At 36.7% G+C, this 18,106-nt stretch overlaps 1 protein-coding gene across 1 annotated transcript in view; it reads left to right on the top strand.

Annotated features, from left to right (window-relative positions):
• Window positions 1-17,849, top strand: part of LOC131926645 (solute carrier family 5 member 4) — a 42,611-nt gene extending 24,762 nt beyond the window's left edge. The window contains exons 10-15 of the mRNA XM_059282195.1: window positions 1,722-1,829; window positions 2,901-3,051; window positions 5,193-5,361; window positions 6,374-6,589; window positions 13,737-13,839; window positions 15,681-17,849. Coding sequence (XP_059138178.1) covers window positions 1,722-1,829; window positions 2,901-3,051; window positions 5,193-5,361; window positions 6,374-6,589; window positions 13,737-13,839; window positions 15,681-15,895 — 962 coding nt within the window. The 3' untranslated portion in view covers window positions 15,896-17,849. The remainder of the gene's footprint in view (window positions 1-1,721; window positions 1,830-2,900; window positions 3,052-5,192; window positions 5,362-6,373; window positions 6,590-13,736; window positions 13,840-15,680) is intronic.
• The last annotated feature ends 257 nt before the right edge of the window (window positions 17,850-18,106 follow it).

Here is an 18,106-nt window from a genome sequence, read left to right as displayed (position 1 = left end):
AGCTCTGGGAGCCATACTCACTACCCCAACTCTGGGAAGGAGCAGGTTCACACAGCCACCAAGCAGCTTGCAGCACACTGCCCACAAACTTCAGTCAAGTGCTCTGTAGCAGGACCTCTTGAAAGAGCTGTCTGTACTGCCAGCAGGAACCAGGAAACTATCTCATTTAGTGATCAATGGGGGAGGACCTGGCCCAAGGTGGGTGGTGCCATCTCTGGACTGCTGTTCTTGGGTGCTATAAGAAGGAATTGGAGAGCAAGCTGGTAAGCAGCTCCCCTCCATGGCCTCTGCATCAGCTCCTGACACCAGGATCCTGCCTATTTGAGTTTCTATCCTGACTTCCTTCAGTGATGAACAGCAATGCTGAAGTATAAGCCAAATAAACACTTTCTTACTCAACTTGCTCTTTAGTCATGGTGTTTTGATTTAGCAATAGAAACCATAACTAAGAGAGTTGGGGAGGCTTGTCTCTGAGGTTCCTATTAAAGTTCCTAAATTTTTGATTTCCAGATTTCCCTCAGTTTATGTTTTCTCATTGGTTCTATTTCCACTACAATGTTTTGAACTGTTTCCTTTGTTTCATTCCAATGCTGTGTGTGTGAGTGTGTTTTCATTAATATATTTATTCATATCTTCTTTAAGAACCTCTAACATATTCATAAAGGCTATTTTGAAGTCCTTTTCTTGTGCATCAACTATATTGCATACTTTAGTAGAATTTCTGGTCTCTAGTGGAGACATATTGCCTTGGCTGTTATTGGTTGTGTTTTTATGCTGGTATCTAGGCATCTGGGTTTGAGAAGATTGTAATTCTTGATGTGAATATCTGTTGTTGTCTTTGATGAGTGTTTTGTCCCTTAGTTTCTGTGCTCTCTCTGGTTCTTGGGGGAGTGTGGTGGCTGTGGGTGGCCTAGTAAAGAGTGCTTCTGAGAGCCGGCCAGGTGTAGACACTGGAGTCCTGGGCAGAATGTTTTTCTAGGTGTTGGGAGATGACAGAATGGTAATGAGCTAGAAGGGAAGGCAAAGGAGGTCCACAGGTGGGAAAAAGCAGCATGTGCCACCAGGATCTATGTAGTCCCCTGAGAATAAAGGTAGAGAAAGGGAGGCTAGAGCAGTTGGCCTGCTACAGAGATGGGGGTAGGGGATTAGATTTGGAGCAGAGGACGGAAAGTGAAAATTGTCTCCCTGATTCACTGGTCTTTGTGACTGGCAGGATTCTAGAGAATGCATCCAGATATTGTGGCTGAGACAAGGGGATGGGGTAGTGAGGAAGGCTGCAAGATTCACTAAAGATTGGAGCAGAGAGGAAAGAAATGCCATGACAGGTGATATGCTACAGAGCTGGGGGTGAGACTAGGGGATTGGATTTGGAGGAGAGGAAGGAGAGTGAAGAGCATCAGCTGCTTCCCTGGCAGTGGGTTTCCATGGAATTCTGGAGACTGATCAGCTCCTTCCACATGCTTTCAGGCTCTAGCTGGGTCATATCTAAGGGACAGTCCTGCCTGTTGGGTCAGTCCATTGAGATCTATGAAAATGAGACAATGACAATGTCGTGGTAGAGGTAAAGAGGTACCAAATCTTTGACATAAAATTAAAAAATTGAATCTCTTTTTCCGGGCAAGGGTCTTTTCCTCCACCGATGAGCTTACCTTTGTCCAATGGTTACAAACTATGCCTTCTTGAGTCTAGCTCACTGAACTCACCTCTGAATATCTCCTCAGATATGGTGGCCTGTGTTGTGCCTTCTGAGTGTGTAAAGCAGTGTGGTGTTGACATTGGCTGCACTAACTATGCCTATCCAACAATGGTGCTGAAACTGATGCCCATGGGTAAGTAAAAGCCTGGACTCACATAGCCTCAGATGCTTGGTCTGCAGATGAGCATAGAAAGGGTTGTGGTATAATCCTCAGCAATTACTACTTTGCTCTCATTATTCAGCTCTGTTCATAGACATTACTTGGGCACTTTTTACATAGTGCCAACCATATGTTGAGCCTAGACATTCCAGAGATGCTCCAGATTTCTTCTGTTAGGAAAATCTTGACTCTTTAGACTCAAGACTCTTGGAAGAAAAATAAGAATATTTAAATATTCTTTTTGATAATAAAAAGCATTTTTAACCACAAGTCTATATTTCCAGAGAAGTCAAGGTTAATTATGGGCCAATGACACTAAGACATTAGATCTCAATCTATTCAATTTATAATCACTTATTGAATGTATTATGTCCCAGCCACTAGCTTGGGTGTATAGAAACATTGGTGAAGTTTCAAAAATAAGTTCCCCTACCATTTAGAATCCACATTTCAGTTTCCTGGGATATAAAATAAGCTGCATATAGAAGTAAATAAAATATTAAGATGCTGGAGAGTGACTGTGGTGAATTGAAGCAGATCAAGGTAGAGAACACTTTCAGAATGAAGGGAACATAGCCCACAGATCTGACACCATATTCCCCCATCCTCTGTTCTAGAAGATGTGGGGCCAGAGGGAACTAGAGCATCAGGTTCCTATAATGATTCCAAACTCTTGGCTTTTCCTCTCCAAAACAGCAGAACTATTAACTATATTTTTCCACTAACTCTTTGTGTGGTCAAGAGATCACTGAAAAGAAAGATGGCATCACAGAGCTTATTCTGTTCTAAGAGTAGGTTTCAGTACATGACATCTGAGTTTGTGCTGGGAACTAAATTCCCCATTGTGTGATATTGAGATCACCAGGAATTATGCAAAGAAGTGCCACATGCATTTCTATTACATGCATATTTTGATATCTGCTCAAATAGTCAATGTTCCAGACAAACCCATTGTCTTGAAGCAATGCCCTATTTATAGCCTGGCATTCACAAAAAAAGGATATGCAGTCACTAACCGCAGCTTGTACCCCCTCCTTACCCCAGGACTTCGAGGCCTGATGCTGTCAGTCATGGTGGCCTCTCTTATGAGCTCCCTGACCTCAATCTTCAACAGTGCCAGCACCCTCTTCACCATCGACCTCTACACCAAGATGAGGAAGAAGGCATCTGAGAGAGAGCTCCTGATTGCTGGACGGTGAGGAAACCTGGTCTCTGCCTAGAACCCCTCTCAGGAAGGGAAGATGGAGTGATGAATTAAAGTTTGTGTATCCTTAGCTTTAGTGAAAATAATGATCATTCTATAGTGGAAGAAGAAACAGTAGAAACAATTTAATTCAACTTAAATTTTTACACAGACAAAAATTGAGGCCATTTAAATGAGATGTTTGCTCTTCATATTTTAAGTGCTTCAGGTGAGTTTTTTTGTTTTAACTTTTCCTCTGACAACCTCCTCCTATCACATCTTCACAAATTATCACCTACTCTTGGTGCTTCATCTTTAGATTCATCCAAGTACATCAAATGCTTGGGATAATGAATTTACTACCACAAATGTGATTATCAACTTCACATTCATTATGAATTAGAAAGGCACAGACTTGGGTAAAGGACTAGTTCAAGAAGTTGCTTAGAGGGTTTTGTCAACCAAACAATCCCCAAGTAGTCTGGGAGTCCAGAAGACAAATGGAGTAAAAACAATCAGGGAGCATGATCCCATTTTTCTCTTCATTAGTAACAAGTAGACCCAACACCATCATAGCATTTTGTAAAATGAGTTGAATATTAAAGTATGACATACATACAGGGGACATGGAGAACATAACTATACATTTTAGTGGTATATCTCAAAAGAAGCATACATGCAGCTACTGTACACATTAGTATTTCATTACTTATGTTAATACACACAGTATAATGACATTCAATAATAATTATGATAATCCATGTTTCCATATACAATTTGTTTCAGTTCCTTGCTGTGTAGTACTCCATTATCTCAATGCCTCAGCGTTATCTGCTCTATTGTTCATGGCCATGTTGCTTTGGTTTAACTCTCTTACTGATTATGACTTATTATAACTTAGAAAAAATAGATTGGTAAAATAAGTGGCAAGAATACAGATCATTTACCTTTCATACTTACCAATATTGAATAATATACTTAGAGTATGTTTATTCTTCGCTTTTGACAGTAATAATAGCTTTACTAGGTTAAACACTTGGAGATGGAAACCTGGAGGAGCTCACTTGGCCCAGATCTTGACTGGATAAAGGCTGTAAGAGAAGAGAATGGAGTGGCATAATTTTGCTTCTTTGTTTGCTTTTCTGAGCTGGTATTCAAGATACAGTGATTACACTAGTCAATACATCTTCTTGGACATAAGTCCTTTTTAAGTCTCAATGACAAAGTAATATTTGTTTCATCTTTCTTACCAAATATCAATCTCCCAAAATACAAATATGGAAAAAACACACATTACAAAAATACTTGCTCCATGTAAGCAAGCTATGCCAGATCATGCTGGCCCACTTGAGTGTGTGACAGAAAGCAATCGAAGTGGACTGGGAAGCATCTGGTTTTCTTTCCAAGGGAACAATGACAATAGTAATGGTGTAATTTATTGAATCTTTACTGTCTTCTGGGGTTCATGATTGTCACATTTAAGTTTTGTTTCAAGGTGGCAGAGACTTCATAAAGTTTAAGTGGACATTGGTATCTCAGTCTTCTGCCCAAAGACTTGTTCATCCATTTACCCACCACCATGTCCATATTTCAGATGAATATGAAGATGATGAGATTTCATGCAGAATCTTGTTAATTATATTTGCTCATTTACTCATATACAAAGCATAGAAGTCCCTAGGTTTAGAAAATACATAACAGGAAAAATGCATGAACTAGTATTTCTTGTCAATTAATCTAGCATTCTGGCAAAGATAGAGGCTATTTTAATCTTTACTAATGAACACTCATTTAGTTTTCTCTAGCTAAGAAAAACATAAAAACTGGATTCTACTTTATTACAAAAATAACTACCAATTAACAAAACTAACACAGTATTAATTTCTGAGATATGTACATTGAATTAAAGAATGATTAAACAACATCTGACATTTGACTTATTAGAAAGCATTAATCTTAGAAGAAGCCTTTATGACAGGTGTAGATAAATATTGTTGACATTGAATTAACAGATAATTAGCACAGCATGGGTTCATATCAGGTCAAGAAACTTAGTTGTGTTTTGAAAATGAATGAATGAATGGCACAAGGACACATTTTTAAAAATCAACAAATATGGTGCTCTTGTTTAATGTCTGGATTATTTTTTATAGGTTGTTTGTCACTGTATTAATTGTCACCAGCATCTTGTGGGTCCCAATAGTAGAAGTATCTCAAGGTGAACAACTGATCCACTACACAGAATCCATTTCTAGCTACCTTGGGCCTCCTATTGCAGCTGTCTTCCTGCTTGGAGTCTTCTGTAAAAGGGTCAATGAACAAGTAAGTGAAAAATGGGATTTTCCCTGTGAGTGTAAGAAAAATTTGTTTCTCTCCCTGGTGTCACAAGATGCATTCTTGCTCTTCCATGTGTACACCCAAGGCCTGTTTCAATTTCTACTGTGGTCACTGCAATGTCTGGTTGTTCCTAAAGTGTGATGTGACACTTGTTCTGCCCATTCATAGTACAGTCTTTACATGATTTATAAAACATCAATTGCACGATACAGTGCTGGAGAGCATGAGTTTAGGAGATGAACTGTCAGTGTCCCATCAGGACACTAATATACTTTTTTTTTAATTTTTTTTTAAATTTTTATTTTGCAATACAATTCAGTTCTACATATCAGCCACAGATTCCCTTGTTCTCCCCCCTCCCGCCCCCCTCACCTTCCCCCCAGCCCGAGGACACTAATATACTATATGAAGCAAATAACTCCACTCTGTCCAATGAAGATGATAATAGTGACTACTTTATAGGAGTTGCTATGAGGAGCAAATGAGATAGCATAGTAAATATTTTTAAAAGCTAGTAAAAAATTAAAACATGTTCATTGTTATTGTGATGGGAATAGTTGATCTTTTTACTTATATGTCTAATCCCTTATGTGTTTCTAGCTGTTTACTACATTATGTGATTTTCAGGCAAGTGACAGATTCATAGCACTTAGTGTCTAGTGATTTCTTAGCTTTTCAAATTGTGTAGCATGAATATCATAATTCCATTTGTTCTCCAAAATAAAATACAAGCTTTTATTCTATATATAAAAGACATATCAGGACATTTTTCATTTTGGGTCAGTGTTGACAGTAGAATCCTGTGGTTGGACAGTTGACAGTGTGATGGTATTTCAAGACCACAGAGGACAACTTTCACTGATAGCTTGTATTTGCAATTATCCCAGTTTGTTGATCCTTACCTAATAAAATTGTAGTAATTAATTATGACTTACCTGAATGAGTGTCTCATTTTTCCTAAGCACTCTTGGTTGTGTTCTTGTTTTGTTTTTAACAGGGTGCATTCTGGGGTCTGATGGTTGGACTCGTGATGGGCCTTATCCGTATGATTGCAGAGTTTTCTTATGGGACAGGGAGTTGCCTGGTCACCACTAACTGTCCCAAGATCATCTGTGGAGTGCACTATCTATATTATGCCATCATTCTCTTTTCCGTGTCTGTGTTGGTTATCCTGGGAGTTTCTTTCTTAACAAAACCCATTCCTGATGTACATGTGAGTAATGCACAAACTAGTAGTTCTTTGCTTTCATAATTTGCATAATGGCAACTTCAGCTAATGCCAGGCTAATGGGATTGTTGAACTGTTAGATTTAGGAGGAACCTAAATGATAACCAAGCAGTTATTCAACTGAACAATTTGATTGAGTATGTGTGAAGCAACAGTATATTGCTAAGAGGCTAAGAAATGGGCAGAAAGTTTTTAGTGCCATTAAAATGCCTCCACAGTTAAAAGGGCTTTCTGAGCAAGCCCAGGAACAACCTGAGTTCAATCCCTGGAACCCACATAATGGCTGAAGGAGGGCACTGACTCCACAAAATCATCCTCTAACTGCCATACATGCCTGTGAATGCACCCACAAACACATATCACACACAAACAATAAAAAACAGTGAGCGTACCATTTCAAAAGCTTCATGATGCAGTTAGAGAGTAATTCTATGCCATTGTTATAGACACTGGGAAGGGAAGAATCTCTATTGTCCAATACACAGAGGATGATCTTACAAGAGATCTTACACCTCTCTAGGGTGCAGCTGGTTTTTTTATTCTTTGATCTTTGGGGTTCTGCCACCCAGCCCATAAATAAGTACACAGAGACTTATTCTTACTTATGAATATGCAGCCTTATCTAGCTTGTTTCTAGCTTTTCTTAATTTAAATTATCCCATCTACCTATTGCCTCTGGGCTTTTATCTTTCTCTATTCTTATATAACTTTCTTTCCTTTTTACTCCATGGCTGCCTGTGTTGCTGGGTAGCTGGCCTCAGGCATCCTTCTCCTTTTCTCGATCCTCTCTTCTCTAGATTTCTATTATTTATTCTTTCTGCCTGCCAACACTGCCTAATTTTTTCTCTTGCCTAGATATTGGCTATTCAGTTCTTTATTAGACCAATCACATTTTAGGCAGGCAAAGAACACAGCTCCACAGAGTTAAACAAATGCAGCATAAAAGAATGCAATACATCTTTGCATCATTAAACAAAGATTCCAAGTCATAAATGATGTAATATATCTTAAACTAATATTCCACATTTTCCCCTTTGTCTAAATAAAAATGAAAGGTTTTAACTTTAACACAGTAAAACTATATACAACAAAGACAGTTATCAAGTAATAATTACATTTACAATATTCAGTCCATTTGTATTTAGCAAGTTCAGAGGAAATACTTCATTATCTATCTTATCTTAGTGATTCCAAAGTTTTATATCTAATTTACCTTCTATCATAAATTAGAAAAACTATAACTACTACTTAGTCTTCAACTCCATCAAAGACCCCAGAAGGATGTAGTATTACCTCATAACAGAGACATCTGGCTTCCTGAACAGTCACCCAAAGTTCTTCTGCAATGTTGGGGTACCCATGTTCAGCCTACAGGCCTAGAATATCTAGTAGGCTTTTCAGTGAAGCAGGAAATTTGAAGGACTGTCCTGCCTTGTATTATCAAAGTTCTTCAGATGCTTTCCTCTGTGTCCTGCAGAATATCTGGCAGACTCTTCTGTGAAACAGGAATCTTGAAGGACTGTCTGCCTTGTTTTGGCAAAATTCAATGGTCTTTTTCCTGTGTCCTTGCCACACTGAAAGCAAACTCCATATGGAGTTTCTTTGATGCCTGTCATCCTAAAAAGTAAATTGGTTCTGTCAGGAACAGATGTATCTCATTGTCATGAAAAAACTTAGGTTAAACATCTTAAATGCCATGTTCTATATGTCTTTGAAGTGTTAAAAATCATCTATCTATCTAAAATAGAGATAACCTGTTTAACCTTGAAAATATACCTAATATGACTACAAGTTTATTATATGTTAACTCCTAACCTCATTTTTAATTATACATTTCATTTTTAATGAGCTGCATAAGCACAATACGCCAAACATGAGTAGGATCATATATATAGTATAACAAAACCAACTTTTAATTTGTGTCAACATACCAAAATCCATGCCAATGCAAAATATCTGAGATTAATAGTTGTCTTCCTATCCTATATTGCTATATTCCCCTGAAAGATAACAAACATCCATAACCCACCAAATAAACAACAACCTCCATCCCACCTCTTGATAATGTGGGTGTCATCTTCTCTAGACAGCCTTTTGTTTTCTGTGGGTGAAGGAATCTTTAGTGATCCCTGAGAAAAGTGAGATAATGGCCAAGTCCTGGGAAGACCAGCTATAACCTTCGTTGATAGGTATTACCTGTCGAGATTCAGGAGGTCTTTCCCCATCAAACCTGATTCATATCAACCCTGAAGGAATCCACAACCTCTCTTTTCTCATGAACGTAAAAGCAAAACCTCTTCTCAAAAGCAATGCATTTTTTTAGTTCCATTTTAAAGTTAAGGCATCCTTAAAATATCTAGGCTGGTTTATTTCAGCAGTCTGTCTTTCAGTCTCATGTCTGTCAGCAAGCTGTCATTTGCTTACCAGCAATCAAAAAATTCAGAATCCAGACTCACTGTGTATTTCCCATCTCTATGTGGCTTATTCTTTTTTATTACTCTACTTTCTCTTTAAAGACTTTACTATGATGATCTATATTCTTTCTCTTTTTTTCTTAAGCCTACATACATTGTTAAACACACTGTAACCTGTTTAGAGTTTTTTACCCCAATATGGATTTGTCTTTACTGTGTATCTCTATGGTTTTGGTTTTGTTTGTTTGTTTGTGTTTTGTGTTTTGTTTTTTGTTTTTTGTTTTTTGTGGGGTTTTTTTTTTTTGGCTTCATGAGCAAAACACTGCTAACTGGTGCTGCTGGGACCTCTGCTGCAGCTTTGGTGGCTGACTCTGTCCACTTTTTGGAATGTGAAAGCCAAGCCTAAAGCTTGAGGCCAGGTCAGAGGGAGGTAACCGGGAACCACATTCTCTTAACTCTCCAGATCTGGAATGCCCAGCCTTAATTTGATTTATTTCTAGCCAGCTTTTCTTAACTTAAATTATCCCATCTACCTTTTACCTTTGGGCTTTTATTTTTCTCTATTTGATATAACTTTCTTTCCTTCTTACCATGTTGCTGGTTATATGGCTGGGTGGCTAGCCCCTGGCATCCTCCTCTCCTCTTTTTTTCTCTTGTTCTTTTTCTATTTCTTTTCTTCCCTAGATTTCTCCTCCTATTTATTCTCTCTGCATGGCAGCCCTACCTAATCCTCTCTCCTGCCTAGCTATTGGCCATTCAGCTTTTTATTACACCTATCAGGTGTTTTAGGCATGCCAAGTAACAGAGTTTCAGAGTTAAAACAAATGCAACATAAAAGATTGCAGCACATCTTTGCACCATTAAACAAATATTGCACAGCATAAATGAGTGTAATATATCTTAAATTAATATTCCACAACACTGGGGTTGAGCAGAAACTAAGATCCATGATGAAGTCTGATATTGATATGTTTTCTAAAAGCAGAGTAACAGTGATTAAAAAAAAAGGCAAAACACAACAATGGGGTACATCTTTGTTTTTAAAGCTGATAAAAAAATACTTACCACTACTAATATAAAATGTTGGTAAAGGTTTAGGAAGTTTTCAGCATCCAGACTTATTGGTAAATGTGGGAATTGATGCTTGTCAGTATGAATGTGACTGGGTACTATTTATTAAGCTTTAATTCTCACAATTTATGATCATTAATCTTGGTTTCGGGAGCATGTGTAGAGATACTTGTACAAGTAGGAAAAATATATGTATTATGGTTTCTCCTGTAAATGTTATTGACTAGAAAACTAGAAAATTTGAAGTACAACTCCAATTGCCATCACTAAGAAAATAACTATAATAATAGTGTGCTAAATGGTATGTAGGTGTTTGAAGGCAACTCTATTACTTGCTTTAAGAATATCCATAAAGTTGTTCAGTGGGAAAAATACATACAGAATAATATGGGACCTAATATCACTTCTGTAACATAATTTAAATAAGATATGTGTGTGTGTGTGTGTGTCTACATGTAGACAAAAATATACAGATAGGCAACTGAAAATTTCAGCACCATTAACTCTGGGACAGTATCAGACACTGTGGGGGCAATCAAATATTTATCATTTTGCAGTTTATGTAATAAACAATATTAGTATGTAGATATATGTTACATAGTATATTTTAATATTATAAATATATTGTATGTTATATAGTTATAATTATATTTTATTTTTATAAATATTATAAATATTTTAACCAATATTTATTGATTATTGTAAATTTCTTATAATGCTCCCTGATCACATTCACTTCCCAGTCCTCCCAGGTCCACCCCACACCTTTGTGACCTCACTCAAAACAAAAGAAGAAGAAAAAACTAATAAATCCAGTTTGTATTGTTCATATACTCACTAGAGCATGGTCAAACTCCCATTGACCAGCCCCTTAAAGAAAACTGAGTCTTTCCCTACCCCCACCCTCTCCAGAAATCATTTACTGTGAAGAGCTACCTTCAGTATATTTATCACAATTTTTAAGAGTTCTCTTCAATTGCTTCTAGTCTAGACTGTTTCTTTTTTGGGGGAGTGGAGGCAGTGGAAAGAAGTTGTCATATATTACATATTATATTTTCATACTAATATACTATAATATCATTTATTATATTTATTATATATAATATACTTAGTATATTATATATTTCTATTTTATATTTATATATTGTATGTTACATTTGTATACTAGTATTATTTATTACATATACCACATTATATAATATATTTACATACTAATATTGTTTATTACTACCATATTTATGCATTATACAACCTTTTATGTATTTTACATTCATCACTCAATCTTGAAGCAACACTTGTTTGTATTTTTAAGGAGGGGACAGTAGATGATGTATGAAGGGGAAATTCGATGCCTTAGATGTAAAATTTTAATATTATAAATATATTGTATGTTATATAGTTATAATTATATTTTATTTTTATAATTATTATAAATATTACTAACAATGACATGTCACCAGAATTCATAATGAAATATTTACACTGAATATTGGCTATTGACTGAACAAGCACCAGGAAACATGTCATAGTTTCCAAACCAATATACAACATTGAATTCCTTTCTGCTAACATAAATAATCATAATTTATTGTTGATTTTTTAAATGAAATTTTTGTCTAGAGTTCCAGTGAGACTAATTAATTTATGTTTTGTTTTATGAATATACCACAAGAGTTGACCTTTGAAAGTAGGTTCATAAGTGGCAACAGATATTTTATAGTCAGTCATGTAAAATGTTGTGGGCCTCACCTAGTAACGCAATAATGATATATCCTGTGACAGAAGATGAGGCAAGTCTGTGGTAGCCCAAATTAGGGCAGGATTCAAAAAGTCTCAAGAAGATAGCTTTAATGAAAGGAGGGCATGATGATGTCTTAATCCTAGCATTTGGGAGGCAGAGACAGATGGGTCTCTGTGAGTTCAAGTCCAGCCTGATCTAAATAGTGAGTTTCTATTTACAAGCTAGAGATACACAGAGAAACTCTGTCTCAGAAAAGAGCAATGAAAAGGGTGGATTTAATAACAAAAGATGGCTCAAGCTTCTGGAGGTTTGGTAAGGCATCCCAGTACTGAGGTGAAAGCATGTAAGTAAGTAAGTAAGTAAGTAAGTAAGTATTGGCTGTAAGTAAGAAGCCAATAGCAAAATTCAGCAGAGCTGTGTCAAATTCCTGGAAAAACTAAAGCAAAGTGTGACTTTGAGAATATGATGGGTTATAAATCCATCAACATTTAGACCAGTTTCCTCAGTATAACTTCGGTGTGTGTCTTATTTATCCATTGTCTCCAATAACACTTCTTACATATATGGTAAAAAAAAATGACGTGACAACACATATTCCATATATTTTCAAAAGTTTTAATCAATACACAAAGCAGAGAACCTTGATCATATAATGGACAAATAATAGTCAAAATTCCATAAAACTTAGAAGTTTAAAGTAGCAGCAGACAAAGTTCAGAGGTGGATTGGGAAAGGGATGTGTGATTACATTTGAAATTCAAGAATTGAACATAGATAGCTGTCTAAATAGAACGGATGTAGAAATAGAACTTACAATATGTCGAGTGACAATGACAACCCCTAGTCATCACAGAATGGGAAGGGGAACAGGAGGGAGCAAGGTCAGATAACAGTTTCCAACATAGACTGTGTCAGAGAAATAACTCCTGGTATTCTACAGAACAGTGAAGTGATGATACTTCTCAACTATTTGTTCTGTAGCTTATAAGGAAATGGAGGAAAGGGGGTTGAAGGCTTTCAACACACTCACAAAAGGAATGTTGAAGGAAATGGAAATGATAATTTCCTTGATTTGATAAACACATGTTGCATATATGTGTCAAATTAGTGCTCTCTGCCACATAAATATGTATAATTATTATGTGTTGAGTTAAACCTGTAAGCTAGGAATGATGGTGCACCAGCACCTGGGAGGTGGAGGCAGGAAGATCAGAAGTTCAAAAACAGCCTCAGCTGCATAGCAAGTACAAGTTCAACCTGGGCTACATGAGAACATATGTAACAACAACAAAAAAATACCAACAACAACAAAAATTAAATGCAAAAAGCAATCTCTAGCTAGACTGAAAACAACAATGAAGTTATTATTAATAATTAGACAATAAGGACAATGAAATAACAATGAAGTTACTATTAACAGTTAAACAATAAGGACAATGAAGTTATTATTGAAAAACAGAAGGACGATGAAATAGCAATGAAGTTATTCTTCATAGTTAAACAATAAGGGCAATGGAATAACAGTGGAGTTGCTATTGACAGACAATAAGGACAATGAAATAACAATGAAGTTACTACTAACAGTAGACAATAAGGACAATGAGTGAAGCCAAGGTGTAACAGTCTAGGTTAATGTCCTACTTTTCTGAAAGTATAAAAGCCCAAAGTAAGAGTTTTAGAAATTTTGAATTTTTAAATGTTTTCTTCCCAAATAATTAAAAACAGAAATGACTTTAAATGGTTCATGTGTATTGGAGAGTGTATATGGCAGGAGCACCTTTCATTACAATCTATTACACTTTTTCATGCAGTCTGATTTTTTTAATTGTACGAAACTGAGACTATTGTTCAGTGTTTGCAAACATGGGCCTTTTGCTAATTAATGCTCTCTGTGGTCATCTCTCAGCTGTATCGCCTGTGCTGGACTTTTCGGAACAGTGAGGAGGAGAGAATCGATTTAGATGCAGAAGATAAAAGGGAGGAAGGAGCTGATGATGGGACTGAAGAGGGTAACGTCTCACTTGTGCATTGGTTTTCATGGTGTGGCTTACTGGGGATTTTTATGTATATTTTTAATCAAAATATAATTACATCACTTCCCTCATACCTTTGCTCATTCTTGCCCCTCTAAACCTCTCTCCCTCTAACTTCTCCCATGAATTATAGCTTCTTATTCTTTAATTAATATTGTTACATATATGTATGTGTAGTCACAAATACATAAATACAGCCTGCTGAGTCTGTTTCTGTTGTGTGTATACGGTTTTAGGGCTGACAGCTTTGTGTTGCATAACCAGTTACAGAGCTCATCCCTAGGAGAGGTTAATTCTCCCATTCTTGGCAGTCATTAGTTGCCTGTAGTTTTTTGCCTAGGAGTGGAACATGGTGAGACATCCCTCACCTTCTATGTTAATAAGTCTATTAATATTGTCATTGTTCTTGTCTTGTTTACACATCCTGTGCTGGCTAGTTTTATGTCAATTTGATACATGCTGGAGTTATCTGAAAGGATGGAACCTTGATTGAGGAAATGCTTCCATAAGATTCAGCTCTAAGGCATTTTCTTAATTAGTGATTGACTGGGGAGGACCTAGCCTATGGTAGGTGGTGCCATCCCTGAGCTGGTGGTCCTGGATTTTATAAGAAAGCAGGCTGAGCAAGCCGGAGAGAGCAAGCCAGTAAGCAGCACCCCTCCAGGACCTCTGCATCAGCTCCTGCCTCCCGGTCCCTTCCCTGCTTGAGTTCCTGTCTTGACTTCCTTCAATGGTGAACTACTACCTGGAAGTATAATGAAATGTAAACCCTTTCCTCCCCAACTTCCTTTTTGGTCATAGTGTTTCATCACAGCAATAGAAACCCTAACTAAGACAGATCCATTTCTGTGAAAGTATGTTTCACAGCAGGTTTTCTGGTGTTCTGACTCTTACAATCTTTGTGACTCCTCTTCCAAATGTTCCCTGAGTCATAGATGCAGTAGCTGTGATGTAGATATATCCACTGGAACTTGTGCTTTTCTGTTATGACTTCACGTACTGTCATTTGATGAAGGATGATATCTACACTTAATCTGGCTTCTGCAGTTATCCAATTCTCAAGAAGTTGTTTTTATAACAAACTAAAACATTCAAATCTCACTAGCACAATAAGGAAGGTAACATGCTAGATATGACATCTATTCATCCACTCACCTACATGTGCATCTTTCTGTCCATCCATGGTACTTACTACCTGCCAAGTGCTGAGATGACATTCAGTTACTCGCTAACTTCTCCATCTTCATATCTTGTGATTAGTATCTAGCCTCAACCTCATTTCTTAGTATTCTCTCCAGCACACCCATAGCAGGAGAGATGCCTCAGCTTTCTTTACATACACCAGCTCCTAGGATATTGTCGCAAAGACTCCCTAGAATATTTTCATGAAGCACACTATTGGAATGTTTGCCAATTGTGACAACTGGTATTGTAATATAATTTTAATTTTTACGATGAGCTTAAGATAATTTTTCATCTTCTAAGTTGTTTATTAACTCTACAGTATGTTTAAATGGATCTCTAAATGGCCTTGCCTTTCTTTTTTGTAAATTTCAGAAACCTATTGTATATTGAGGCAAAAAAAGCCTCTATGGTATTGTATGCAAATCCCTCCCTATATTACCCCCATTTTGCCACATTTTACATTTAATTTTGGGGATATTTTTCAGGTTTTATATAGTCAAATTTATAAATATTTTCTCAGGATTCTTCTGGCTCTTATAAAAACTGTAATCACTGTTGACAGACATCTCTACACATTGGTGAGATGTTCTACCCACCTGTGGTGATAGTTTATTTTTCTTTCTTTGTTCCAGACCAATCTGAGAAACCTCGTGGATGTCTCAAGAAGACTTATGACTTATTCTGTGGTTTGCAAAAAACAGGACCCAAGCTGACTAAAGAAGAAGAAGAAGTCCTGAAGAAGAAACTCACAGACACATCAGAGGAGCCCTTCTGGAGGACTGTTGTGAATGTCAATGCCATTGTCCTCCTGACTGTGGCAGTTTTTTTCTATGGCTATTTTGCCTGAATTCTATCTCAGTCACGACAATATTGGCTAAGCAAAGGACCATTTTATGTGCTTTCATTTTATAGTTTATCTTACAAGGGGACATTAGCAATTTGCTAATTTTATCTAATAAGATTATATCAGACTGGAATTTTTGTTGTCCCTCCATGTAAATAAAATAGTTTATAATTTATAAAACTACTAACGTGACTTCATGTAAATATGTGAAGTAGGCAAAGAGACAAAAATCCTTTTTTGTACTTTTATGAAGTATCATTATCAAGTGAAATTTTATAGATTTAAGAAATAAAATGTGATGATTTCATATGTAAGTTATGAAAGTATTACTAGAACCAAGTCAACTGGCACATCCACATCATAAATACTTGCCCTTTTGTATTATACACAGAGAAAACACTTATCTGCTCTCAGCAAATTTGAAATATACAGTACATTATTATTCATAGGCACAGTGCTGTGCATTATTAGACCTCCATAACATATTCACCTTATAGCCAAACATTTGCACCTTTTGACCATCAACTTTTCCATCCCTGAGCCCCTGGAAAAATAACACTGCTATAGAGTATCTTGTGCTGCTGTAACAAATATGAAATATTAGGAATTATGAATAGTGGGGATTGTTGGTTTCCTGGTTTTATTTTGATTTTTTTATTGTTTGTTTTTTTCGTTCTCCAGATATGGAAGGACACTATTTAAGAGCCAGAATCTGGAGAGGACATTTTTGCTACATCATTCCATGGTAGAAGGTGGGTGGTCAAGAGAATATGTGATAGAAAGAGAAGGGGACCACATTTGTCTTTTTATGGGGAATCTACTCCTGTAATAACACTAATTAATTCCTGAGGGAAGAACCCTCATGAATTGGTCACTCCCTAGAGGTCCCTCTTCTCTGCATTGATGTTAGGAATTAGATTTCAACATATGAACTCTGGAGGATCTATTCAACTATAGAATTCTCTTCAACACCTTATCTTCAAATTATATCCATTTCATTATTGTGACACCAAAGGTATTAATATGTTTGCAGAACAACTCAGGAGTCAAAAAACTCTAGTAAATCAGATATGAATGAGACTCAAGGCATAATCCATTCTAGAACGCCCCCTGCTGTCATCCTGGGAAACCAAACATGCTACTTCCAGAGCACACTGGTGGGGTAGGCATGGGATAGACACTCATTCCTAAAGGGAGACAAAGACAAGAAGAAAGGAGTCACTGGTCATTAAACTCACGAGGTAATTGCCTTTGACTTCATGCCCTGCTTCTCACACACACTGGAGCAGAGGCTGGGCCCCCAGGCAACCTTGCCCCAATGATTCAAATATGTCTGTCTCCTCTATGAAAACAACCATCCATGGGGATCTATATATAAAGACTATTGTTGCAGTGTTATTTGTGGTGTCTTAAGATACTTCCCTTTGGAAAAAAATCCCTTAGTCTGACCCACATTAAGAGAAGGGATTATACTTGGCCATAAAGAAAAAGGAGAGCAGACTATTAGGACCTTTTTTAGAGATGTGAGTCACAGCAGCAACACTCTAAATAGCCCACCAAGAAAATAGAACAGAACTAAACAGTTCTCAGCAAGTGGCTGAGTCAACAGAGTATGACATACCTGGAAGGTAATAAAAATAACCAGTATGGATGGATTACAACCCTTATCTAAAATAAAAAATGCATCTATTTCTATTATGTTATATGTGGGTTAAAACTAACCTATAATGACAGCAGTTGAAGGTCTGTCCTCAGGAATATTGACAAAAAAGCAGTATGAAGATTTTCTGGAGTTGGGGGCAGGGAGTGTTATAAGTGTTGATTGGGCTGCACACCATGGGAGAACATGCCTTTGTAAAACTTAATTTAACTGTATGGTTAAGGTACGTTAATACTACTGTTTGTATTGTTTCAATAAAATTCCACTATTAATATTGTTTAAATAAAATTTTTAAAAAGCCAGAACATAAAATTGATGTTGTTCCTACAAACAATGCCAAAAAATAACCCATATTTTTCTACCAGTGTCCTGGTATAACAGGAATAGTAAAGATTGGTTTTGAGAAGGTACAAAATTGTCCATCAGTAAGCTATCAGCAACAAATGCATAGTGAAGAAAATAGGGAATTGTGGGTACATACACAAATTAATAGATAAAATAAGATGACAACAAAGATACACAAGGAAATAAACCTCTAAATAATGCATGCATAC

The sequence above is a fragment of the Peromyscus eremicus genome, chromosome 16_21 (assembly GCF_949786415.1).
Source record: "Peromyscus eremicus chromosome 16_21, PerEre_H2_v1, whole genome shotgun sequence".
Classification (NCBI taxonomy): domain Eukaryota; kingdom Metazoa; phylum Chordata; class Mammalia; order Rodentia; family Cricetidae; genus Peromyscus; species Peromyscus eremicus.
The sequence above is the reverse complement of the archived record's forward strand: the minus strand, read 5'-3'. Positions and strand labels throughout refer to the sequence as shown.